The sequence below is a fragment of the Oncorhynchus keta genome, chromosome 28 (genome assembly GCF_023373465.1).
Source record: "Oncorhynchus keta strain PuntledgeMale-10-30-2019 chromosome 28, Oket_V2, whole genome shotgun sequence".
Lineage (NCBI taxonomy): Eukaryota > Metazoa > Chordata > Actinopteri > Salmoniformes > Salmonidae > Oncorhynchus > Oncorhynchus keta.
In genome coordinates this window covers 42,834,740-42,861,333 of record NC_068448.1, presented here as the reverse complement: position 1 = coordinate 42,861,333, position 26,594 = coordinate 42,834,740, and the positions used below count along the sequence as shown (strand labels likewise).

General features: G+C 44.6%; 1 protein-coding gene across 2 annotated transcripts in view; it reads left to right on the top strand.

Annotated features, from left to right (window-relative positions):
* The window catches only part of LOC118361389 (cadherin-like protein 26), a 44,707-nt gene that overhangs the window by 3,023 nt on the left and 15,090 nt on the right, over positions 1-26,594 (top strand). For both annotated transcript variants that reach the window (XM_035741276.2, XM_052483110.1), the window contains exons 2-16: positions 2,111-2,182; positions 2,279-2,371; positions 2,558-2,716; positions 2,803-2,950; positions 3,199-3,371; positions 3,532-3,660; positions 3,818-4,003; positions 4,311-4,591; positions 6,046-6,191; positions 9,427-9,654; positions 9,946-10,167; positions 10,551-10,681; positions 11,757-11,849; positions 15,143-15,211; positions 16,722-16,829. In XM_035741276.2, coding sequence (XP_035597169.1) covers positions 2,111-2,182; positions 2,279-2,371; positions 2,558-2,716; positions 2,803-2,950; positions 3,199-3,371; positions 3,532-3,660; positions 3,818-4,003; positions 4,311-4,591; positions 6,046-6,191; positions 9,427-9,654; positions 9,946-10,167; positions 10,551-10,681; positions 11,757-11,849; positions 15,143-15,211; positions 16,722-16,829 — 2,238 coding nt within the window. The remainder of the gene's footprint in view (positions 1-2,110; positions 2,183-2,278; positions 2,372-2,557; positions 2,717-2,802; positions 2,951-3,198; positions 3,372-3,531; positions 3,661-3,817; positions 4,004-4,310; positions 4,592-6,045; positions 6,192-9,426; positions 9,655-9,945; positions 10,168-10,550; positions 10,682-11,756; positions 11,850-15,142; positions 15,212-16,721; positions 16,830-26,594) is intronic.

The window sequence follows — 26,594 nt, the reverse complement described above, 5'->3', positions numbered from 1 at the left end:
TTCTGATTAAAAAAGCAATACAACTGGCCTTCTTTAGACTAGTTGAGTATCTGGAGCATCTATCAAGTATCCAAGTAAGACCCAAGTGCAGACCATGTTGAAGTAACTATGTTTTTTTTGCAGCAAACAAAGGCAAGGGTACAGGGCGGCAGGCAGGCCCAGGGTCAGGGGCAGGCAGAGTGGTCAGGAGGGCGGGTTCAGGGTCAGGACGGATAAGGGTAAAAAAACAGTGGGGGCGAGAAAAAGATAGGCTGGGAAAAGACAGGAGTTGACAGGACAAAGCACTGGTAAGCTTGACAAACAAGATGAACAGGCAACAGACAAACAAAAAACACAGGTGTCAGTACACAGGGGATAATGGGGAAGATGGGCGACACCTGGAGGTGCTGGACACAAGCACAAAGACCAGTGAAACAGATCAGGGCGTGACAGTACCCCCCATCTTCCCCTCTAGGGGCGCTACCTGGCATCCTACCTGGGTGCATACCTGGTTGATCGGGGTTCCGGCAGAAGTCGGCAATGAGGGCTGGGTCCAGGATGTACCTAGCGGGGACCCAGCACCTCTCCTCCTGGCCATAACCCTCCCAGTCAACCAGGTACTGAAAACCCCTGCCCTGTGGTCGAACCCTCAGGCCGGATGGCAACCGATGACACGGGGAGAAGGGGTGGGCCTGGAAATGGAAGACAAAGGACTGTGAGACACGGGCTTAATACGAGATACATGAAAGGTCGGGTATATACGAAGGTTACGGGGCAACAGAAGACGAACAGCAGAGGGACTAATAATTCTAGAGATGGGAAATGGGCCAATAAACCGGGGGGAGAGCTTGCGGGATTCCACCAGGAGGGGCAGATCCCGAGTGAATAACCATACCTTCTGCCCGTAACGATATGAGCCGAGATGTTACCGGCGATCCGCTTGTCATCAATACCTGGAGGTGATCTTGAGGAAGACTGACCAGGCTCTCCTTCAGATATGACAACAGCGGCGGACAAACATCTGGGCAGAAGGTATGCCGACCTCCTCTTCCTGCTCAGGGAAGAGCGGGGGCTGATACCCCAGGGAACACTCAAACAGTGATATGCCCGTGGCAGAGCAGGAAAGGGTGTTGCGGGCGTATTCCACCGAGACCAGCTGCTGGCTCCAGGTGGTGGGGTTGGCGGAGACCAGGCAGAGCAGGGAGGTTTCCAGGTCCTGGTCGGCTCACTCCGACTGGCCGTTGGACTGCTGGTGGAACCCATAGGATAGGCTGGCCGACGACCCAATGAGGGTGCATAACTCCTTCCAGAACTGGTACGAGAACTGAGGACCCCGGTCGGAGACCATGTCCAGGGGCAGTCCATGGATCCGGAAGACGTGCTGCACCATGACCTGGGCCGTCTCCTTGGCAGAGGGTAGTTTGGGGAGTGGAATGAAGTGGGCGGCTTTAGAGAACTGATCCACCACGGTCAGGATGGCGGTGTTGTCATCAGACGGGGTTAGACCCGTGACAAAGTTCAGGGAGATGTGGGAACATGGATGGTGGGGGACAAGCAGAGGTTGTAGGAGACCAGCCAGAGCTTGCCGAGTAGTCTTGTTCTGTGCACAAACTGTGCAAGCGGCGACGAATGCGGAAACGTCCGGGATCATGGTAGGCCAGGGTCCGGGTCCGGGTCCGACGGGCGCCCAGGTGGCAGACCAGCCTGGGACTTAAGAGAAACTGAAGGGACCTTGAGGGGAAGTTAGGTAGAGGAGACGAGCAGGGTGGCCTTTTTTTACAATAAGAGTTACTGTGCTCAGTTAATCGCGCAATGTGTTTGTATTGCAACTTTCTGACATGTGAGACCAATACAGACAATACACAAAATGGCAATGTCCTCTATCTTACACGGCTCCATACAATCATCCCCTGCTGCATATAATGTACTTCCCACCATCATCATTACTCATCATGCACGCACACACACACGCACGCCACTATACAGTACATCCAAACTCTCCCACTATCATGAGGGCTTCCACAGGTCTGTCACCTGCAATGATTCATACCTTCATCTTTCTGTATTTTTTACTACACACACCTGTGAATATATCCTCTCTAATTGCATGTTTGCACCCTTCTATCATCAGGTCTCCATGACGGTAGCATTAGCACTGGCACATGACACTGGCAACTATACACTGAACAAGCGGGACAAGAGGGTAGGTCATGGGTATTTCCAGGAATTAAAATACATTTGAGTTTAAAAACACAGGTACAATGACCCTCTTCCCCTCACCTTCTCTGATTTCCTAAAGGAGCTGCTGCTGCGTTCCAAAAGAAGGTGGGTCCTATCCACAATTGAGCTAGTGGAGGAGGACCCTGGACCTTTCCCGAAATTCGCCACACAGGTAAAAAACATTCATACAGCAACAAACAAGACAAATCTGTCTACACATGCTACCTCAGTAAAGGTAGAAAACCACTGGGCTCATAAGTAGTATATAATCATTCAAGAGAAGAACAGTTCCAACAGAATTCCGTGGTGAGCTTTACTGTGAACCCTCTACCGCCCTGAAAACCGGTCATCTTTCCAGATGTTCAACGATAAAGCGGCTCTTTTCAAAAGTCATCAGTTCCGTTTATCTGGAACTGGAGTGACCGAGGAACCGTTGGACGTGTTCTCCATCGACGACAAGGATGGAGTGGTGTACGTACACAAGCCTATCGACAGGGAGACATACCCCTTCTTTCATGTAAGCATCAAAAGACTAAGACAGACGGATGGACAGACAGACAAACGGAATACCTTAACATAGCAGTAATATATTATTTCCCACAGATTATGTTTGACATCATTGACAAGGAGACTGGTGCGCTTGTGGACAAGACTCTGACGTTCGACGTGGCGATTACGGACATCAATGACAACGCCCCTTACTTTGAGCACCCTGTCATGAAAGCCAGTGTAAAAGAGAACATGCCAGAGGGTCAGTACACACAAAGGCTGTAAATCATGTGCCTGTATATAAGCCTCGTACAAAGTATTCTTTAGCTAGACTGTTCGCCCAAGAACCAGGCAGTTGTTGCGTTCCGGCTGAGAAATCAAGTGGCAAGTGGCTGCTCTTTCTTGATCGTAGAGAACATGTAAAGGGGAACTCATTTCCCCTCTTCTCCTCCTCCTATTCCTGTTTTTCCTTCTCACCTTTCCCCCCTACTCCCCCCCTCCCTGTATCAGGGTATCTGCCAGTACCTCTGACAGCCAGGGACATGGATCAGGTGAACACACAGAACTCCAACATCAGTGTAAGGATGTTGTCTCAGGAGCCAGCTGAGCCCAAGATCAACCTGAAGCAGGTGGAGGGCACCAAGATGAGCCAGCTCACCTTCACCGGCTGCTTTGACTATGACGTAAGGCTCCACTATGACACACACATCATTACATACAACGCGTGCAAACACACACAATTGACGCACAAACTCTCTCTCTCTCTCTCTCACACACACACACAGTCAATAACTTTATGTAAAATGGTGGATCAATATTTCATTTATGTTGTTGTTCACATAGAAAGTAAAGATGTATAAAGTGGTTGTTGAAGCTCGGGATCATGGGATACCAGCCCTGTCCTCAACTGCAGTGGTCAACCTCCACATAATGGACTCCAACACTCACCAGCCAGTGTTCAAAGACAAGACCGTAAGTTCCAAGTTGATTGATTGATTGATTGACTGATTGGTTCAATGATTTGCTGGTTGATTGGTTGTTTGATCAATTGAACAATTGATCGATTGATTGAAAAAGTCTTTATTGATTTTTTAAGCACAAATACTTACTTTACCGCCTTTCTTTGCAGTACAATACTCACATGATGGAGATGGAATCCAATAAAGAGATACTCCGAGTGGCTGTGACTGATGCAGACACCCCCAACACCCCCGCATGGCGAGCCGTTTACTCCATTGTGAAGGGGAACGAGGAAGGAAACTATAAGATCGAGACCGACCCCAAGACCAACGAGGGCATACTGACTGTCATCAAGGTGAGTCTGTTTGACCTTATGCCCTTACATGAGTAGGCCAACAATGTCCTGAGCATGAACATTACTTAAGTCAGTCCCTCCAGGATTTCGCTGAGTTTTTTGTGATACGGTAGTTGCATTCCAAAATGATTGATTTTGCTGCTGCAATACATTTTAAAAAGTCACGAAAATGTGCTGACAAGATGTTACTTGATTGATCCATTTTCTATAATAAAAGCTCAGTAATAGGTTAGAATTGCCCTACGTTTTGTAGTGTTGTGATTGAACAGTTATTGTGATGATTTGACTGTTTGTGCATTTCTCTCAGGGGAAGGATTTTGAGAAGACAATGTTGACCAATGTGCAGATCGCCGTGGAGAACGAGGAGCCTTTGTTTGTGTGTAGCTCCGGCGGGGCCGTGTCCCATGGTAAAACCCTGACTGTGCCCCCCCAGACAGTCAACGTGACTGTGAAGGTGATTGACGTGAACGACCCCCCGGTGTTTGACAATAAAGTGACAAACGTGTATGGAAAGGAAGAGCAGGAGGTGGGAAAGGTGCTGTACAAACCCAAAGTCACCGACGTTGACTCAGATATGGAAAAAATCAGGTGGGTGGCATAACATGTTATGCCTCAGAAACATCATAATAATAATGATTCTTCATTCACCTAGGTTGTGATATATATACAATATATATACAAAGGTTTGTGGACACCCCTTTAAATGAGTGAATTCTGCTATTTCAGCCACACCCGTGGCAGACCGGTGTATACAATTGAGCACACAGCCATGCAATCTCCATAGACAAACACTGGCAGTAGAATGGCCTTACTGAAGAGCACAGTGACTTTCAACGAGGCACCGTCATAGGATGCCACCTTCCCTACAAGTCAGTTCATCAAATGTCTTCCCTGTTAGAGCTGCCCCGGCACTGTAAGTGCTGTTATTGTGAAGTGTAATCGTCAAGGAGCAACAACAGCTCAGCCACTAAGTGGTAGGCCACAAAAGCTCACAGAACGGGACCACCGAGTGCTGAAGCGTGTAGCGCATACAAATCATCTGTTCTTGGCTGCGGCACTCACTACCGAGTTCCAAACTGCCTCTGGAAGCAATGTCAGCACAAGAACAGTTGGTCGGGAGCTTCATGAAAGTGATTTCCATGGCCGAGCTGCCGCACATAAGCCTAAGATCACAATGCCAAGCATCGGCTGGAGTGGTGTAAAGCTCACCTCCATTGGACTCTGGAGCAATGGAAACGCTCTCTCTTCACAATCTGGCAGTCCAACGGACTAATCTGGGTATGGCGGATTCCAGGAGAATGATACCTGCCCCAATGCGTAGTGCAAACTGTAACGTTTGGTGGAGGATAATAATGGCCTGGGACTGTTTTTCATGGTTCGGGTTAGGCCCCTTAGTTCCAGTGAAGGGAAATCTTAACGCTACAGCAAACAATAACATTCTTGACGATTCTGTGCTTCCAACTTTGAGGCAACAGTTTGGGGAAGGCCCTTTCTGTTTCAGCATGACAACACCCCCATGCACAAAGTGAGGTCCATACAGAAATGGTTTGTTGAGATCGGTGTGGAAGAACTTGACTTGTATGCACAGAGCCCTGACCTCAACCCCTTTTGGGAGTAAATAAAACCGTGACTGCGAGCCAGGCCTAAACACCCAACATAAGTGCCGACCTCACTAATGAGCTCACTAATAATGCTCTTGTGGCTGAATGGAAGCAAGTCCCCGCAGCAGTGTTCCAACATTTAGCGGAAAGCCTTGCTAGAAGAGTGGAGACTGTTATAGCAGCAAAGGGGAACCAAATCCATATTTATGCCCATGATTTTGGAATGAGATGTTTAAAGAGCAGGAGTCCACATACTTTTGGTCATGTAGTGTATATTGAAATTGTGTGGTCACATTAAGCATCTGCACATTATTTGAAGCCTTTGTGTAAGTTGGTTTCACCATGATTACTTATGGCAGTAAGGAAAAGCCATGTGTTGACCTGTCTGCCTGTCTGCCTGCCTGTCTGTCTGTCCGTCTGTCCTCTCCATGTCCTGACCAGGTATGAGTTATTTGAGGACCCAGCAGGCTGGTTCACCATAGATCCCAAGACAGGAGAGGTTACTACAGTGAAGAAGATGGACCGGGAGTCACCTTACGTCGACAAAGACAACATCTACACTATTCTAATCCAAGCCATAGACAACGGTTAGTGTGTAGTGTGTATGTGTTCATGTGTTTGTGTGTGTGGTGTGTGCTTGCATGCAGCTGTGTGTATGTACATACACTTACATTTACATTTACATTTAAGTCATTTAGCAGACGCTCTTATCCAGAGCGACTTACAAATTGGTGCATTCACCTTATGACATCCAGTGGAACAGCCACTTTACAATAGTGCATCTAAATCTTTTAAGGGGGGGGGGGTGAGAAGGATTACTTTATCCTATCCTATGTATTCCTTAAAGAGGTGGGGTTTCAGGTGTCTCCGGAAGGTGGTGATTGACTCCGCTGTCCTGGCGTCGTGAGGGAGTTTGTTCCACCATTGGGGGGCCAGAGCAGCGAACAGTTTTGACTGGGCTGAGCGGGAACTGTACTTCCTCAGTGGTAGGGAGGCGAGCAGGCCAGAGGTGGATGAACGCAGTGCCCTTGTTTGGGTGTAGGGCCTGATCAGAGCCTGGAGGTACTGAGGTGCCGTTCCCCTCACAGCTCCGTAGGCAAGCACCATGGTCTTGTAGCGGATGCGAGCTTCAACTGGAAGCCAGTGGAGAGAGCGGAGGAGCGGGGTGACGTGAGAGAACTTGGGAAGGTTAAACACCAGACGGGCAGCGGCGTTCTGGATGAGTTGTAGGGGTTTAATGGCACAGGCAGGGAGCCCAGCCAACAGCGAGTTGCAGTAATCCAGACGGGAGATGACAATTGCCTGGATTAGGACCTGTGCCGCTTCCTGTGTGAGGCAGGGTCGTACTCTGCGGATGTTGTAGAGCATGAACCTACAGGAACGGGCCACCGCCTTGATGTTAGTTGAGAACGACAGGGTGTTGTCCAGGATCACGCCAAGGTTCTTAGCGCTCTGGGAGGAGGACACAATGGAGTTGTCAACCGTGATGGCGAGATCATGGAACGGGCAGTCCTTCCCCGGGAGGAAGAGCAGCTCCGTCTTGCCGAGGTTCAGCTTGAGGTGGTGATCCGTCATCCACACTGATATGTCTGCCAGACATGCAGAGATGCGATTCACCACCTGGTCATCAGAAGGGGGAAAGGAGAAGATTAATTGTGTGTCGTCTGCATAGCAATGATAGGAGAGACCATGTGAGGTTATGACAGAGCCAAGTGACTTGGTGTATAGCGAGAATAGGAGAGGGCCTAGAACAGAGCCCTGGGGACACCAGTGGTGAGAGCGCGTGGTGAGGAGACAGATTCTCGCTACGCCATCTGGTAGGAGCGACCTGTCAGGTAGGACGCAATCCAAGCGTGGGCCGCGCCGGAGATGCCCAACTCGGAGAGGGTGGAGAGGAGGATCTGATGGTTCACAGTATCGAAGGCAGCCGATAGGTCTAGAAGGATGAGAGCAGAGGAGAGAGAGTTAGCTTTAGCAGTGCGGAGCGCCTCCGTGATACAGAGAAGAGCAGTCTCAGTTGAATGACTAGTCTTGAAACCTGAATGATTTGGATCGAGAAGGTCATTCTGAGAGAGATAGCGGGAGAGCTGGCCAAGGATGGCACGTTCAAGAGTTTTGGAGAGAAAAGAAAGAAGGGATACTGGTCTGTAGTTGTTGACATCGGAGGGATCGAGGGATCAACACTTAGGTTGGAGTCATTAAAACTTGTTTTTGAAACCTGTTTTTCAACCACTCCACAAATTTCTTGTTTAACAAACTATAGCAAGTCGGTTAGGACATCTACTTTGTGCATGACACAAGTAATTTTTCCAACAATTGTTTACAGATCAGATTATTTCACTTATAAATCACTGTATCACAATTCTAGTGGGTCAGAAGTTTACATACCTTAAGTTGACTGTGCCTTTAAACCTGTTGGAAGATTCCAGAAAATGATGTCATGGCTTTAGAAGCTTCTGATAGGCTAATTGACATTATTTCAGTCAATTGGAGGTGTACCTGTGGATGTATTTCAAGGTCTACCTTCCAACTCAGTGCCTCTTTGCTTGACATCATGGGAAATTCAAAATAAATCAGCCAAGACCTCAGATTGTAGATCTCTACAACTCTGGTTAATCCTTGGAAGCAATTTCAAATGCCTGAAGGTACCACGTTCATCTGTACAAACAATAGTACGTAAGTGTAAAGAACATTTGACCACGCAGCCGTCATACCGCTCAGGAAGAAGACGCGTTCTGTCTCCTAGAGATGAATGTACTTTGGTGCGAAAAGTGCAAAATCAATCCCAGAACAACAGCAAAGGTCCATGTGAATATGCTGGAGGAAACAGGTACAAAAGTATCTATATCCACAGTAAAATTAATCCTATATTGACATAACCTGAAAGGACGCTCAGCAAGGAAGAAGCCACTGCTCCAAAACCGCCATAAAGAAGCCAGACTACGGTTTGCAACTGCACATATGGACAAAGAAAGTACTTTTTGGAGAAATTTCCTCTGGTCTGATGAAACAGAAATAGAACTGTTTGGCCATAATGACCATCGTTATGAATGGAGGAAAAAGAGGGAGGCTTGCAAGCCGAAGCACGGGGGTGGCAGCATCATGTTGTGGGGGTAATTTCTGCAGGAGGGACTAGCGCACTTCACAAAATAGATGTCATCATGACGCAGGGAAATTACGTGGATATATTGAAGCAACATCTCAAGACATCAGTCAGGAAGTGAAAGCTTGGTCGCAAATGGGTCTGCCAAATGGACAATGACCCCAAGCATACTTCCAAAGTTGTGGCAAAATTTCTTAAGGACAACAAAGTCAAGGTATTGGAGTGGCCATCACAAAGCCCTGACCTCAATCCCATAGAAAATTTGTGGGCAGAACTGAAGAAGCGTGTGCAAGCAATGAGGCCTACAAACCTGACTCAGTTACACCAGCTCTGTCAGGGGGAATGGGCCAAAATTCACAAAATTTATTGTGGGAAGCTTGTGGGAGGCTACCTGAAATGTTTGATCCAAGTTAAACAATTTAAAGGCAATGCTACCAAATACTAATTGAGTGTATGTAAACTTCTGACCCACTGGGAATATGATGAAAGAAATAAAAGCTGAAATAAATCATTCTCTGTACTATTAATCTAACATTTCACATTCTTAAAATAAAGTGGTGATCCTAACTGACCTTAAACAGGGAATTTTTACTCAGATTAAATGTCAGGAATTGTGAAAAAAATAAGTTTAAATATATTTTGCTAAACATCCCACTTCAACTGTGCATATGTGTTTTGAGCATAATAAAGTATTCAACATCTCTGTCTTCGTTTCTCAGGGGAGCCCCCTGCCACGGCTACAGGCACCATTCTGGTCCACCTGGGGGATATCAATGATAACACGCCCTATGTGGTGGAGAAGAAGCTGGTGATGTGTGGTAACAAGGTGATTGTGCCGGTATCAGACAAGGACAACCATCCCTTTGGATGTCCCTGTTTCCTCTCCCTGGGAGCGGACGACGGAGACAAAGCACTGAAGAGCCGCTGGAAACTGGACCCTGCCACTGGTTAGCAGAATCACACACATCCATATACACACACACCAAAGCTCTGCATTTATCCTGATATATATTGATCGGCTATTTCCGTACAGAGCTGAAGGGTTGTATAGCTGTCAAAGTCCAGAAATACACATGGATATTTCAGCCAATCTCAACACAACCTGCTCACCTGGAAAAAAAATTATAATAATACTGAGATGTCAGGTCCTTCAACGCTGCACAGCATTGAGTATAAATAACCCCCTACCTTCTTTTCCTCTCCTTCCACCTCTCTCTCTCTTTCTCCCTGGTGGTCAGGTGTGGAGGCGGGTCTGGTCAGTCTCAAGAGTCTGCCGTACGGTAACTACACAGTACCTCTGGTGATCCAGGACCAGCAAGGGATGGTTGTAAATGACACTGTCGAGGTTATGGTGTGTGACTGTGGGGGAGGGGACAAGTGTAGGGCCTCTCTACCCCGGACCTCCAGCCTGGGCTTGGCCGCTATAGGACTACTGCTGGCTGGACTGCTTCTCCTCTTACGTGAGTTCGAAGGGAATAGGTATGGAGTACTGTAGATAGAGATAAGGGATAGTTAAGAGAGTAGGTGGACAATCAGTAAAGTCAGTTACTCAGACAGTCTTAGAACTAACCGTAGTGCTTTTATAGCCTGAAATCTGGAGTGGAGAAAGATTTGAAAGATACCAATTCGGTCTAATCCAAATCACATCTATCGAATAGAGATCAAACTTGTGATGCAATATTGCTAGAACATGTTGATCAGGTAGCAGTAATATAGCAGTGACATGCTATGAAGTGTTATGCAACCATGACTTTATACACCCTTGAGTTGTTCGTACTGTAAAATGCTATGTTATACGTACGACTGTTAGTAGTGACACTGTGGTTGTGTGTCCCTCTTCCAGTGCTGCTGCTTTTCCTCCTGCTGTGTGAGTGTGGCGGTAAGACGTTCACACACCTCCCCCTCAATCTGCAAGAGGAGGGAAACCAGACTCTTATCAACTACAACGAGGAGGGAGGGGGCTCCGAATGCAAGGTGTGTGGGGGTGTGTGCATGTGGGTTACGCGTGCAAGTGTGTGCTCGTGTGTGTGTGTGTGTGCAGTAATAATATAGGTTTATTAGCTATTTATTTGTACACAATGTGCAATGTTTTGGGTGTTCAGCACACAGACAGGAGTGTCCAATACAATCCCTTACCGGGCAGTGATGTGCTTACATCATTGTGGTCATTGAGTCTGCATGTGGCAGGTCTGGGTATGACAGGTCTATACTGGTACGTACTCATGGCAAGACAGGTGTTCTCCCTCTGTATGTAATCTGACATGTTTCATGTTGTAATAACTTTTAATGTTCTCTTCTCTCCTCACCCCTTTTCTCCTTCTCGTTCCTCTACTGCTTTCCTAAACTCCTCTTCTTTTCCAATCATCTCTGCGAAACCTCTCCTGCCTCCACTCCTCCTCTCTCCGGCCTCCACTCCTCCTCTCTCCGGCCTCCACTCCTCCTCTCTCCTGCCTCCACTCCTCCTCTCTCCTGCCTCAACTCCTCCTCTCTCCTGCCTCCACTCCTCCTCTCTCCTGCCTCCACTCCTCCTCTCTCCTGCCACCACTCCTCCTCTCTCCTGCCTCCACTCCTCCTCTCTCCTGTCTCGACTCCTCCTCTCTCCTGCCACCACTCCTCCTCTCTCCTGCCTCCACTCCTCCTCTCTCCTGCCTCCACTCCTCCTCTCTCCTGCCTCCACTCCTCCTCTCTCCTGCCTCCACTCCTCCTCTCTCCTGCCTCCACTCCTCCTCTCTCCTGCCTCCACTCCTCCTCTCTCCTGCCTCCACTCCTCCTCTCTCCTGCCTCCGCTCCTCCTCTCTCCTGCCTCCACTCCTCCTCTCTCCTGCCTCCACTCCTCCTCTCTCCGGCCTCAACTCCTCCTCTCTCCTGCCTCCACTCCTCCTCTCTCCGGCCTCAACTCCTCCTCTCTCCTGCCTCCACTCCTCCTCTCTCCTGCCTCCACTCCTCCTCTCTCCTGCCTCCACTCCTCCTCTCTCCTGCCTCCACTCCTCCTCTCCTCATCTCTCATTTTCCCTCCTCCTCTCTCTCGCCCCCTGTCCCTCTCTCTTAGGGTGAGCCCATGTTGATCTTGGCTCGCACCACTTCCAACCATGTAGCCGTGGACGTGGTAGATGGAATGAAGCAGGCCAACATAGGCATAAAGGTAAACTGGCCACTATCCTTACTTTCCTCTCTTCTTCTTCTTAATTTTGTCTTTAACATCTCTTTCTGCTTCACAAGGGTTTGAGGTTTTTCAATGCTGTGTGTGTGTGTGTGTGTGTGTGTGTGTGTGTGTGTGTGTGTGTGTGTGTGTGTGTGTGTGTGTGTGTGTGTGTGTGTGTGTGTGTGTGTGTGTGTGTGTGTGTGTGTGTGTGTGTGTGTGTGTGTGTGTGTGTGTGTGTGTGTGTGTGTGTGTGTGTGTGTGTGTGTGTATATATGTGCATGTCAGTTAAAGAAAAGGGACTTTACTCAACCCAAGCGTCTGTGCCTTATTGTGCATTATGCCTGATGTTTTAGTAATTTGACCGATTCGCTGTATGGCTTTGTGAGCTGTGTTTAGGTGGAGTTAATAGAAGTCATTAATACAATGACAGTTACAGGTGACTCTGTGTAGGGTGTGTGTTTCCCTCTAATATGTACTATATAAGTATGGAAAGCACGAACGAAAGCATGTTCTGTCACCACAAGCATCATTTATTTTCTGTTGTACCAATGAGAGACAGTAAAATAGCACACATACATGATTTGGGTGTGACTCTCGACTTGTGACTCATGAGCACATGTGCCACATGCAAAGTGACCACATTCCCCAAACCACACTTCCATGTCTAGTTTGACTGTGCAGGGAAGATGAACCAGTCTGCTAAAATAATGTGTTGGTGGCCCCGGCAAAGGTGGCAGTTACACCTGTAGGCCTAGTTGATCGGCTTGGATGACGTGTCTTTTGTATTAAGTATAGAATACAGTACAGACAGCGGCCTCCCGAGTAGCACAGCAGTCTAAGGCACTGCATCATGACCTGGAAACCCATGAGGCGGTGCACAATTGGCCCAGCGACTTCCAGGTTAGGGGAGGGTTTGGCCGGCTGGGATTTCCTTGTCCCGTCGTGCTCTAGCGACTCCTTGTGGCGGGCCGGGAGCCTGCAAGCTGACCACGGTTGCCGGTTGGATGGTGTTGCGACTGACACATTGGTGCGTCTGGCTTCCGGGTTAAGCGAGCATTGTGTCAAGAAGCAGTGCGGCTTGGCAGGATCGTCTTTCAGGGGACGCATGGCTCTCAACCTTCGCCACTCCCAAGTCCGTAGGGGAGTTTCAGGGGTAAAGTACAAAACAAAGGCATATCATAGTAGTGTGTACTAGAGATGTATGGAGTGTACGGAATAAAATAGAGTGAAGTAATGTGAACTAAGATATTTAAAATAGTGGATTGTGTAGGGCACAGTGTGCACTAGAGGACATAGTAAACATTAGTGAGATTTAGAAGATTTATGAGGTGCGCTAAATTATATAGTGAATAATCTTTTATGATGGTTTCGTAAACAGGATGGACTTGTTGGTACAAGCATGCCATCAGCTTGTCAAAGGAGAATGAGTTAGAGCCACGTCTCCAAACTGTAAGATAGCCCTACTGTTGAACAGAGCTAGCTACTATCTACCTTTACCGCTCTATCTGCTACGCTACACCTCTTCATATAATCATGTTATTAACTCTTTCAACAACAACAACAAGACTAGTTACTATATACAGATGTAGTAGCTAGCTTAATCTGAGCCAGTTTGCTTCTGCAGGGAAATAATCCTGCACCAACAGGAAATGTGAATTATTATGTGGATTATAATTCATGGACATTTTTGTAGGCGTTGATACATTTTCAGGTAGCACTTTATTAAAACGTCACATAATTCTAATGCATTAGTAAATGGTTTATTCATCATTTATTAATCATTACTCACACATTTGTAAATGTTAGTAACCTAGTTATTCACACATTTGTAAACAACGTTTAACGTATTTAATAATGATTCGTAAGATCATTTATAAGATATTTAATATAGATCCTTATAAACCATGAAATAATCATTACTTGTCTTTTTGCATGTAATTTGGACATGCCATTGGTAGACATTCTATCTGTTAAACCTATACCGGGACAGTTGAGTTAACGCGCACTAATGTGATTAGCGTGACATTGTAAGTAACAGCAAACTTTCCAGGACATAGACATGTCTTATTTCGGCAGAAAGGATACATTCTTGTTAATCTAACTGCACTGTCCAATTTACAGTAGCTATTACATAGCATTTACAGTCTGTCCACGGGAGATTAAGAGCAGTCCATAGACTGCTTACGAGGTAAGGAAAGGACTACGGGAATATTTATTTTCGCTGAGCTATCCAATTACGTTTAAATAGTTACTACCTGCCCAGTAAAGGTCCAGCCAAGCAAAGCCTTGTGTGAAAAATTGTCTGCTGTTTAAAGAGTGAAGCAATGGAAGCACATATCAGTAGCAAGGAAAGAATACAAACCCACTAGACAAAAACTGGCTGGTCCTGCCAGCTGTTGTGTGTAGAATACCTTTCCCTGTTTAATGATTAGTTTGCATTTGAAAGGTTGCAAAACATTAGCAAAAAAAACATTCCCATTACTCTTCCTCAAATCCTTGCAACATTTGTTTCACAATGTCACTCAAAACATTTATAAAGTATTTATAAAGTATAAATAGCCCACGCAAAAATACTTAACTAATGATTAGTAAATGGTTTATAAGGACCTATATTAAACATCTCATGACTGGAGTAATGATTCATAAATTAAATTAAATTAACTATTTACTATTCCATTATAAATGCTTTGTAATTGGAGGTATTATAAAGTGGCATCAGTTTTCGTAAGGGAAAATTAAGTCTGAAATGTAAAAGTGGAAATGACAAACTTCAGAAGCCTTTTTAAACCTCAAATGCACTAAAAGTTTTACATTTCTTGCATTTCTACTGCAAAAGGGTGATCAAATTAAGATCCTACATCTGTACTCCATCTTCCACCATTTCATGACAACACAGTGAGCACGGTCTAAATCCCTGTCGTTTAAAGGAAATGCCTGAAACTAGATTCTTGTTGTTGGAGGGCTACTGTCCTGTAGGTTTTCAATCCAACCGTAATCTAGCACACCTGATTCTGATTAGCTGGTTGATAAACTGAACCAGGTTAGTTAAATTTGGGGTTGGAGCAGAAATCTACAGGAGGGTAGCTCTCCAGGAACAGGGTTGGAGACCCTTGCTCTACATACTGTTGGGGGACGTTCTCTTCTGCACTGTTCAACCAATCCAGTAAAGTTAAGAGTGTCACCTTGGTTCAAAAGCTCTCTTTCGATATCCTCTGAAAACCGAAACATCCGGTTTTTGGGTACTCGGCAGAGGCTATTTATGCTGTGCTTGACTCTCTTCTCTGATCGGACAGCTTACTCAGGAGACCAATGAGATGACCCAAGAGACCAATGAGACATACAGAACCACAGGGAGGACTGTGGTAAGTGGCAGCCTTGCTGACAAACCTGATTTTTCAAGTGTTGAAGTTCCAGCCTAAATTCAGCGAAACGGAAACAAGTATATGTTTTAAAACATGTTGTGTGTTTGAAAATATCTTTGAACTACTTTTCCCTGGAGAGCTACTGTCCTGTTGGTTTTCACTCCAACCCAAAACAAGTGCACGTGATGATAACAATAAGCTCGTTGATCAGCTGAATCAGGTCAGTTACAACTGGGGTTGGAGCGAAAACCTACAGGAGGGTAGTTCTCCAGGAGCAGGGTTGAAGAGCCGTGTTCTAGCTCATTCTGAAGTTTGGGGAACTTTGTAAATTGCCAATGTTTTATCTACTACAGCTTGGACCAGTTGTACTATCCCCGACGGTTCGATTGCACTGAATAGCATTGTCTTTGACCCGTGTCATCTATTTATGAGAGATGTATCAAAGAGCATTGCATGTTCCTTCTACCGGTCTCAGTGGTATACGTCTCATAGTTCTATGTTGAGTGGTACTACATCACAGTGTGCAAAACACAATTGAACTCTTTATGGTCCTCAATTATAGTGTCATTTAGCACTTTGTGCATTTACACTATCACCCTGTCATTATCTAACATGCGCATCATGGCATTACTTAGCTCAACAAAATAGTGGTGACAACAGTGGTACACAAATCTGATGGAGGATACACCTAGCTGATGGAGTAGGGCATCAGTGTACACTACATGATCAAAAGTATGTTGTCGAACATCTAATTTCAAGATCATGGGCTTTAGTATGGAGTTGGTCCCCCCCATCTGCTACTATAACAGTCTCAACTCTTCTGGGAAGGCTTTCCACTAGATGTTGGAACATTGCTGCGGGGACTTGCTTCCATTCAGCCACGAGAGCATTAGTGACGTCAGGCTTTGGGCGATTAGGCCTGGCTCGGAGTCGGCGTTCCAATTCATCCCAACGGTGTTTGACGGGGTTGAGGTCAGGACCTCGCTTTGTGCAAGGGGGGATTGTCATTCTGAAACAGGAAAGGGTCTTCCCCAAACTGTTGCCACAACGTTGGAAGTACTACAGCATCGTCTAGAATGTTATTCATTGTATACTGTAGCGTTACTGGAACTAAGGGGCTCCAGACCATTATTCTTCCAACACAGTTTACAGTTGGCACAATGCATTCGGGCAGGTAGCGTTATCCTGGCATCAACCAAACCCAGATTTGTCCGTCAGACTGCCAAATGGTGAAGTGTGATTCATCACTCCAGAGAACGCGAGGTGGCATCCTATGACGTCGCCATGTTGAAAGTCACTGACCTCTTCAGTATGGCCATTCTACTGCCAATGTTTGTCTACGGAGATTGCATGGCTGTGTGCTTGATTTTATACACATGTCAGCAACGGGTGTGGCTATAATAGGCTAATCCAAATACTTGTGTGTGTATAGAGTGTACATTATAAAGTATTTCATGTATAATGGCAGTTGTGCCCATTGTCTCAGTACTCATCCTCCATCTCTCCCCAGGTCACCAAGCTATCCTCCTCAGGAGAGGGAGGGATCTCAGGATGGGGAACATTCCAGAGAATGAGCGAAGCCAACGGAACTCTGAAAAGCCAGGATGGGCAAGGCAAGGTAAGTGACATCTGCTCCAGGCAGCCACAAGGGGGCAACATAACCCTCCTTTTTCTACCTTAGCGCTGCATACAGTGCCTTCTGAAAGTGTTCACACGTCACACCCCTTGACTTTTTATACATATATTTTGTGGCCTACACACAAAACCCCATAATGTCAGTGGAATTATGTTTGCAGAAATAATGTACAAGTTAATAAAAAAGGAAAAGCTGAAAAGTCTTGAGCCAATACGTATTCAACTTGTTGGTTCTCCTAATACTGTAAAGAAAGATAGCAGATCGAAGGGACGGTGGTATGGCAGGTGCTGCTTCTCCTCCATATTCTGTTATTTTATCTAAAAGAGCAGGTGTATGCCAACCTGGTCTCAGAACATTCTGTATTATTCTGTACGTAAATCTATCAGGTATGAAGGTAAGACCCAGATACAGCCCACATCGAATAAACAATAGTTTAATATTGGTTTAATAATAGACAGGTCAAGGCAGGCAGGGGTCAGTAAACCAGAGGTGGGGCAACGGTACCGGGTGGCAGGCAGGATCAGGATCAGGGAAAGGCAGAGTTCGGAAATCCAGAGGGGGACAAAGGTACAGGTCGGCAGGCAGATTCAGGGTCGGGGGTAGGCAGAGTGGTCAGGCAGGTGGGCTCGGGGTCAGGACAGCCAACGGTCAAAACCAGGAGGGCGAGAAACTGGAAAAAGCAGGAGCTTGGACAAAACGCTGGTTGACTTGAACAAACAAGATGAACTGGCAACAGACAAACAGAGCACATAGGTATAAAAACACAGGGGATAATGGGGAAGATGGGCGACACCTGGAGGTGGGTGAAACAGATCAGGGTGTGAGAAAATTCAAGACAAGCTTTTAGTTTGATAGGTTATGTTTCGTATGATTTGCATTAATTTGTGGATGTTCATCACCCATTTTGTCTGATATATTACGAATTACAAATCATATTATGTGTTGTGAATTTGCAAACTTACAAAATGTAAATTCGCAAAACGTAATTACGAATTTGCAAAATATATGATATTTTAAGAATTATAGCTAGGTAGCTAATGTTAGCTAGCTCACTAACATTAGCAAGGCTAGGGGTTAGGGTTAGGGTTAAGTTTAGGAGTTTGGTTAAATGATTAAGGTTCAGGGAAGGGTTAGCTAAAAGGGTTAAGGTTGGGGGAAAGGTTAGCTATCATTCTAAGTAGTTGCAAAGTAGCTAAAAGTAGTAAGTTGTTGAAAAGTTGTTAATTAGCTAAAATGCTAAAGTTGTCCGTTATTGACAGTCAAACTCACAACCTTTAGGTTGCTAGACATTCGCGTTTTACGCCCACTCCGACCAACTATCCACTCTAACCACAGTAGAGTGTCTCGGCTTTAGATACAGAATAATACGAAATGCTCTGAGACCAGGTTGTGTACGCCGACCATAGCTAAATAACTCACAACGATTTAAAGCACAATTATGCGTTATAACTCTAGTAAAATTGTCAGCTATGTAGCTGTGTTCTCTTGATAATTTCAGTGCATCCTTGCTGGGATGACACAAAGACTCTACTGTCGGAGTCGGGGAATGCCATCTCCGGACAGGACACAGCATGATGTCCTGATTAATGGCCAAGACTACCTAACTTCCTACTTTACTGAAACACTTGGGAGTAACAAACAAGTCCTTCAACACCTATCGGAAACTGCTAAGCTACCTGTTGACTACCCTCCTGCTCTCCAGGGACGGACACTTCAACCTTGGGCCTAACACCACCAAGCTATAAAAACTCACCAGAGTGGAAAGCAGTGGATGGCAGTGGAGTGCTATGGTTCCATGATTTCTCTTGAGTGGTCCGTCTCCAAGACGAACTTTGACTGTCCAGACATAGTGTAGACAAGTCCCAATACGCGATTACCGACTCTGCATCTGGCACGCAAGCTGTTTTAATTAGTTCCTCGCATCCAGTGCAAGCACGAGGGATAGTTAATTGCACTACCAAACTACCCCCAATCAAAACTAAACGGCCTAAACCCAGCAGTCAGAAAACATTGAAAATATATATATCACTCTCGAGTCATTTGGGACCCATGAGCTAAACCCAAGGGATTACTAGAGGGGTACTTGAACATTTGCAGTGTCATTCCAAAAAGTTCTCGAATTCAACATCTGTCCGGTGAAGTCCACAAAGCATATTGTGTGTAACAAACAGTTACATGACCTATAGCATGGTCAAGAAAGTTAATGTTTCAGACATTTTCAGAATACAAAAAACTATTGATTTACAGCACCAGTCAAAGGTTTGGACATACCTACTCATTCATAGGGTTTTCTTTGTTTTAACTATTTTCTACATTGTAGAATAATAGTGAAGACATCAAAACTATGAAATAACACAATTGGAATCATGTAGTAACCAAAAACAGTGTTAAACAAATCAAAATATATTTTACAATCTTCAGATTAGCCACCCATTGCCTTGATGACAGCTTTGAACACTCTTGGCATTTTCTCAACCAACTTAACCTCAAATGTTTTTACAACAGTCTTGAAGGAGTTCCCACATATGCTGAGCACTTGTTGGCTGCTTTTCCTTCACTTTGTGGTCCAAATCATCCCAAACCATGTCAACTGGGTTGAGGTCCGGTGATTGTGGAGGCCAGGTCATCTGATGCAGCACGCCATCACTCTCCTTCTTGGTAAAATAGCTCTTACACAGCCTGGAGGTGTTTTGGGTCATTGTCCTGTTGAAAAACAAATGATAGTCCCACTAAGCGCAAACCAGATGGGATGGCGTATCGCTGCAGAATGCTGTGGTAGCCATGCTGGTTAAGTGTGCCTTAAACTCTAAATAAATCACAGAAAGTGTCATAAGCAAAGCACCTCCACACCATCACACCTCCTCCTTGCTTCACGGTGAGAACCACACTTGCGAGATCATCCGTTCACCAACTCTGCGTCTCACAAAGACACAGTGGTTGGAACCAAACATCTCAAATTTGGACTCATCAGACGAATGGACAGATTTCCACCAGTCTAATGTCCGTTGCTCGTGTTTCTTGACTCAATCAAGTCTCTTCTTATTGGTGCTCTTTAGTAGTGGTTTCTTTGCAGCAATTTGACCATGAAGGCCTGATTCACGCGGTCTCCTCTGAACAGTTGATGTTGAGATGTGTCTGTTACTTATACTCGGTGAAGCATTTATTTGGGCTGCATTTTCTGAGGCTGGTAACTACTGAACTTATTGTCTGCTGCCTTGCCTAGTTAAATAAAGGTTACATAAAAGATAGACAAAAAAAAGAGGTAACTCTAGGTCTTCTTTTCCTGTGGCGGTCCTCATGAGAGCCAATTTCATCATAGAGCTTGAGGGTTTTTGCGACTGCACTTGGAAGTTCTTGACATTTTCAAATATTGACTGAGCTTCATGTCTTAAAGTAATGACGGATTGTTTATCTTTGTTTACAGTGCCTTGCGAAAGCATTCACACCCCTTGGCAGTTTTCTTATTTTGTGGCCTTACAACCTGGAATTAAAATAGATTTTTTTTGGAGGGTCTGTATCATTTGATTTACACAACTCTTTGAAGATACAACATATTTTGTAACAAACAAACAAAACAAAAACAGAACCCCCCCAAAGTCAATACAAAAAGTCAAGGCAGAACTGCTTCAGCTCCTTCAAGTTGGATGGGTTCCGCTGGTGTACAGCAATCTTTAACTCACACCACAATCTTTAACTCACACCCATACCTCAATTGCATTGAGGTCTGGGCTTTGACTAGGCCATTCCAAGACATTTAAATGTTTCCCCTTAAATCACTCGAGTGTTGATTTAGCAGTATGCTCAGTGCCATTGTCCTGCTGGAAGGTGAACCTCTATCCCAGTCTCAAATCTCTGGAAGAGTGAAACAGCTTTCTCTCAAGAATTTCCATGTATTTAGCACCATCCATCATTCCTTCAATTCTGACCAGTTTCCCAGTCCCTGCTGATGAAAAACATCCCCACAGCATGATGTTGCCACCACCATGCTTCACTGTGGGAATGGTGTTCTCGGGGTGATGAGGTGTCGGGTTTGCGCCAGACATAGCATTTTCCTTGATGGCCAAAAAGCTCAAGTTTAGTCTTATCTGACCAGATTACCTTCTTCCATATGTTTGGAGTCTCCCACATGCCTTTTTGCAAACACCAAACGTGTTTGCTTATTTTTCTTCTTTAAGCAATGCCTTTTTTCTGGCCACTCTTCACTCTGTGGAATGTACGGCTTAAAGTGATCCTATGAACAGATACTCCAATCTCCGCTGTGGAGCTTTGCAGCTCCTTCAGGGTTATCTTTGGTCTCTTTGTTGCCTCTGATTAATGCCCTCCTTGCCTGGTCCGTGAGTTTTGGTGGGCAGCCCCCTCTTGGCAGGTTTTTTGTGGTGCCATATTCTTGTGGTGCCAATATATATTTATTGGTGCTGCGTAGGATGTTCAAAATTTCAAATATTTTTTATAACTCAACCCTGATCTGTACTTCTCCAGAACTTTGTTTCTGACCTGTTTGGAGAGCTCCTTGGTCTTCATGGTGCTGCTTGCTTGGTGATGCCCCTTGCTTTGTGCGGTTGCAGACTCTGGGGCCTTTCAGAACAGGTGTGATCATGTGACAGATCATGTGACACTTAGATTGCGTACAGGTGGACTTCATTTAACTAATTATGTGACTTCTGATTGTAATTGGTTGCACCAGATGTTATTTAGGGGTTTCATAGAAAAAGGGGTGAATATATATATGCACACACCACTTTTCCATTTTTTTATTCAATTTAAAATTTTATTAAGTTTTCTTGTTTTTCAATCAACCAACAAAACACATTCCACATTCACAGATGTGACAGGCTTTAAAAAAATAAAAAGTCAAAAAATAATAATACATTTGAAAAAATAAAAATACAATTAAAATGAATGATAAAGTCAAATAAAAGCATTTATTTTTCTTAATCTATATATTTTCCTTGGTACATACATACATACATACATACATACATACATACATACATACATACATACATACATACATACATACATACATACATACACACACACACACACACACACACACACACACATACGCACACGTACTCAAAAACTAACTTAAAATAAAAACACACAAAAAAAACATATGACATTTGCAGCAGCACTATCAAGGTTCTTATCAGCTATTTCAAGCATTCGCTGAGACGACGGGCCAAGAATTCGTTTTTAGGTTTTACAGTACCTTACACAACATGTATCTGCGCATTTCCCTTGTCACCCCATTCACTCTGTCCAGTTTGAAATAGACTTGGGCTGTCTCTTGTGGAGGTCATAAGTGAGCTTTTCAAGAGGAAGAAAGTCAACAATCTGGTCAATCCACATTTTAAATGTAGGGGGGGGTATTAGAGGCCCACAATAGGAGAATGCATTTCTTAGCAAAGTATGTAATAGTCATAAGCAAATTTTCTCTGTCAGGATCAAGAACAAAGTCCTGCTGGGCATTAAGAAGATAGATACTCGGCGTCATATCAAACTGTACCTCTAGTATTTTCTGTGCAGCAGTATGTACAGATTGCCAGAATCTGGCAATCTCCCTACAGCTCCAAAATGCATGCATATAGGTTACACTTTCAGAGGTACATCTTTTACAGTTATGAGACATATCTGTTTTCATTCTATGGAGTCTCAAAGGAGTATAATAAAATTTGTACAAAAATTTGTAATTAGATTCTTTCATTTTTACACTGGTAGAGGAGCAGTATACCCTGTCGCAAACCTCCGCCCATAACTCATCACTGATAGTCAGACCAAGGTCCTTTTCCCAGATTATTTTCAAAGGAGTAAAGGAGGAGCTTCCTTTCTCAGAAAGGAGTCTATAGATGTAAGATATTTTGCCTTTAATGGATTGTGCTGTGACAAGAAGGGTTTCAACTTCATTCAACTGAGTTCTAAACCTCATCTTGGAGGTAAATGAGGAAATTTACATGTCTAATTTGAAGATATTTTTTTTTTTTTTAATGGGATCTTGGCACATCGAATTCACTGCAGAGCTCTTGAAAGGATTTCAGTGTAGTGGTTTTCTGATGAAATAGGTCTGAAAAGGTCCTGATTCCTAGAGTATGCCAAAGATTAAAGTTGGCATCCCTCGGGGCTTTTGGCAAGTCTGGGTTGCCTACTATAGGCGAGTGAGAACATATTTGGGAGGAAATGTCCAGGTATTTCTTACAGTCCCTCCACGCTAGTAGGGTGCTGTAAATCGCAAAGGTTTTTAATTAATTAACATTAATTCTTCCTACTAAGCTAATTGGGAGGGAGATCCAGGTTTGGAGATCGTTCTTGATTCGATCCAGGAGTGGAAGATAATTTTCCTTAAAAAGGCTATTCAGATCTGGTGTTATGAAGATCCGGAGGTATTGAAACCCTTGTGTTTTCCATTGGAAAGGACAAAGTGTCTTCATAGAGCTGGTGAGTGTAATATTGAGAGGGCAGACAGTGGATTTGTTCAAATTGATCTTATAACCTGAAAACTTGCCATACTGAGCAATTGTGTCTAAAATGAGAGGGAGGGATTTCTCAGGGTTGGATATGTAGAGCAAGACATCATCCGCGTAAAGCGAAATCTTGTGCTGCAGGCCACCTGCACAAACACCCATAATACTTGGATTGCTCCTTATCAGCTCTGCCAGAGCCATACCACCAAGTTCACAGATGCTAAATGGCTGAATGCTAATTAGTGACACTAAAACAATAGTGTTAATATTTGGTGCAACAGAAAACCCCCAACAAGTAGAGCAGCGGGGACAGCGAGCAACCTTGTCTTGTGCCCCGTTCCAGAGGGAATCTGTCAGAGTTCAGTCCATTAGTAGTCACCATGGCATTTGGATGAGAGTATAGTGATTTGATCCATTTAATAAAATTTGGGCCCATATTGAACTTTTCTAAGACTGAAAACAGAAAGCTCCACTCCATCCTGTCAAACGCCTTCTCAGCATCCAGTAAAGCCAGCAGGACAGGGGTCTTTTGTGCGTTTACTTGATCAATAATATCAAAAGACGGCGAATGTTATCAGAAGAGTATCTGTCTCTAATAAATCCAGTTTAGTCCGCTTTTATTATTTTGGGAAGAAGAGTGTTTAGTCTTTTGGCGAGCAATTTGGTAATTATTTTATAGTCGAAATCCAACAAGCTTATGGGCCGGAAGGACGAGCAGGATAGGGGTCCTTGTCCTTTTTGAGCAACACTGTAATGTGAGCTGTGTGCATTGAGTCTGGGAGAACCTCCAACAAGCTTATGGGCCGGAAGGACGAGCAGGATAGGGGGTCCTTGTCCTTTTTGAGCAACACTGTAATGTGAGCTGTGTGCATTGAGTCTGGGAAGATAGGGCTGAGCTGGGGCCAAAAAGCTTTGTAGAACTCTCTGGGGAATCCATCTGGGCCTGGGGACTTATTGGGTGACATGGAGGTAATTGCCTCCAGGATCTCCTCAGGAGTGAAGGGGGAGTTGAGATCTTCCTGGTTGGTCTCTGATAGTTTAGGTAGCGAGATTCCCTCTAGGAAAGAGTGGAGTTCTGCCTCCGTGTGTTTTCTCTCAGAGGTATATAGTTTGTAGTAAAACTCATGAAAAGTTAAATGGATATTTTTTGGGTCATATGTTACCTCGTCCTCTGCTGTTCGGATAGCCATGATTGTACGCTCTGACTGCTCCTTTTTTAATTGGTAAGCAAGCAATCTACTGGGCCTATTGCTATACTCATGGTATTTCTGTTTCGTAACGAAAACCTTTTTTTATCTCCCGAGTGTAGTCCAAATTCAGTTTGGCTTTGGCTGCTTTAAGATGACTCCAGGAGGTGCTGTCTAGGGATTGTTTATGTATTTTTTCACAGCATTCCAGCTCCCTTTCAAGATCTAGCCTGTGTGCTTCCATTGCTTTTTTCTTAGAGGAAGCATATGCAATTAGATGACCTCTTAGTGTGGCTTTAGCAGCGTCCCACATTGTGGCCAGAGAAACAGGAGAATCTTTATTGTCTTGTGTGTAGTTGTCTATCCATGTAGTTACCAATGTATGGAACTCGTCATTTGATAGCATGGAGGTGTTGAATTTCCAGCTCTTTGACCTTGGGATGTTTTTGCAGAGGTCAAAGCGGAGGTGGACAAAGGCGTGATCTGAAAGTGCTATGGGTCCGATTGTACAAGAGGCTGAATTTATGAAACTCTTTGGGATAAAAATGTAATCTATACGGGAGTAGGTGTTATGGACATTAGAGTAGTATGTATAGTCCATAGATGAGCTATTATTCTCTCTCCAGATATCTATCAGTCCCATCTCTTTAGTAAGAGACTTCAACATCTTTGTAGATCTAGGATTTGTGGTGGGGACTTGAGATGATTTGTCTAGGGTTGGGTTAAGGGTACAATTAAAATCTCCGGCCACCACGCCAAAGGAGACACAATGGTCATTGAACAGGGTTATAATTTTTGACATGAAGGCAGGAGTATCTGTGTTAGGGGCGTATATGTTTAATATAGTAATTGGTTGACCATATAGTGACCCAGTTATCAAAATAAATCTACCCTCCGGATCAGATATGTTTTTGTCGATTATGAATGGAAAATTTTTATGGATAAGTATTGCTGTGCCTCTACTGTTTGATTTGAAAGATGAGAAATACACCTGTCCCACCCAAGCTCTGCGGAGTTTGGCATGTTCAGCATCACAGAGGTGTGTCTCTTGTAATAGCGCAATGTCTGCTTTTTCCTTTTTTAGAGCACATAGTATTTTTTTTTCTCGTTTTATTGCATGCCCTAGACCATGGCAGTTCCATGTCAATAGATTTAAGGTACTAGTCATCGTCATCGAGCAGTAATCAAACTTTAGTGCAAGTCATCGCTGGGTAAAAATGGATAGTAATTACAGCTGCGTTCACATAAAAGGAAAATAAATGGTGTACATAAAATAATAATCTCTGAACACCCCAGCCGAGTTCCCAAACAACTCGACACATCCCGTTGGATCTATTACCCCCCCGCTCAGTCTCAATTCTGTGTTCCGATTAAAACAAAAACTGGGAACAGTTAGCAACGCACAACGTCTCCCTCGCCCCACCAAAGAAATGCCTCATCCTCTCCACCCCGCATTGAGTAAATAACACAGTTGCCCTCGTCCAGACCACAGTAAAAGAGGGGAGAAAAATAAAATCAATATCCCAGCCTACATATACCTCCCCCAAGGGACATAGGGAACCCCAGGTAATAATAACAACAACAAAAAAACAGGGAAATAAAAGTAGGCTGAAACATTAGTAGGCCTAGGTTAGGCTATACAGCCCATCCCTCTCAGTTAAAGGAAAATAAATATAAATTGGACGGCTATAATGACATTTAGGGGGTGGGTCTCTGGATATCGGCTATATGTCGTCTTACCTCCTTTAGTAATGGCATTAATCGCATTTAGTCATTGGTCTGTTTCTCATTGGCCAGGATTGTCTTTCAAAAAACGTTTTGCCTCTTCGGGAGTTTTGAAGTGTCGCAAGGCTCCTTGGTGAAGAATCCTGAGCTCGTTTGGGTATTTGAATCCCCTGAAGATGCCCCGGTCAATGGAGTATTTCTTCACTTCATCAAATTCTCGGCGCTTTCGGCGTATTCCAGCTGACAGGTCCTGGTGTAAAGCGAGTTTGGCGTTTCCCACTGTGATGGTGTTGTTTTTCGCCGCCTGTAGGACTCGTTCCTTGTCGGTGAATCTCAGGAAATGTATGGTGATTGGGCGCGGTGGCTGTCTGGCT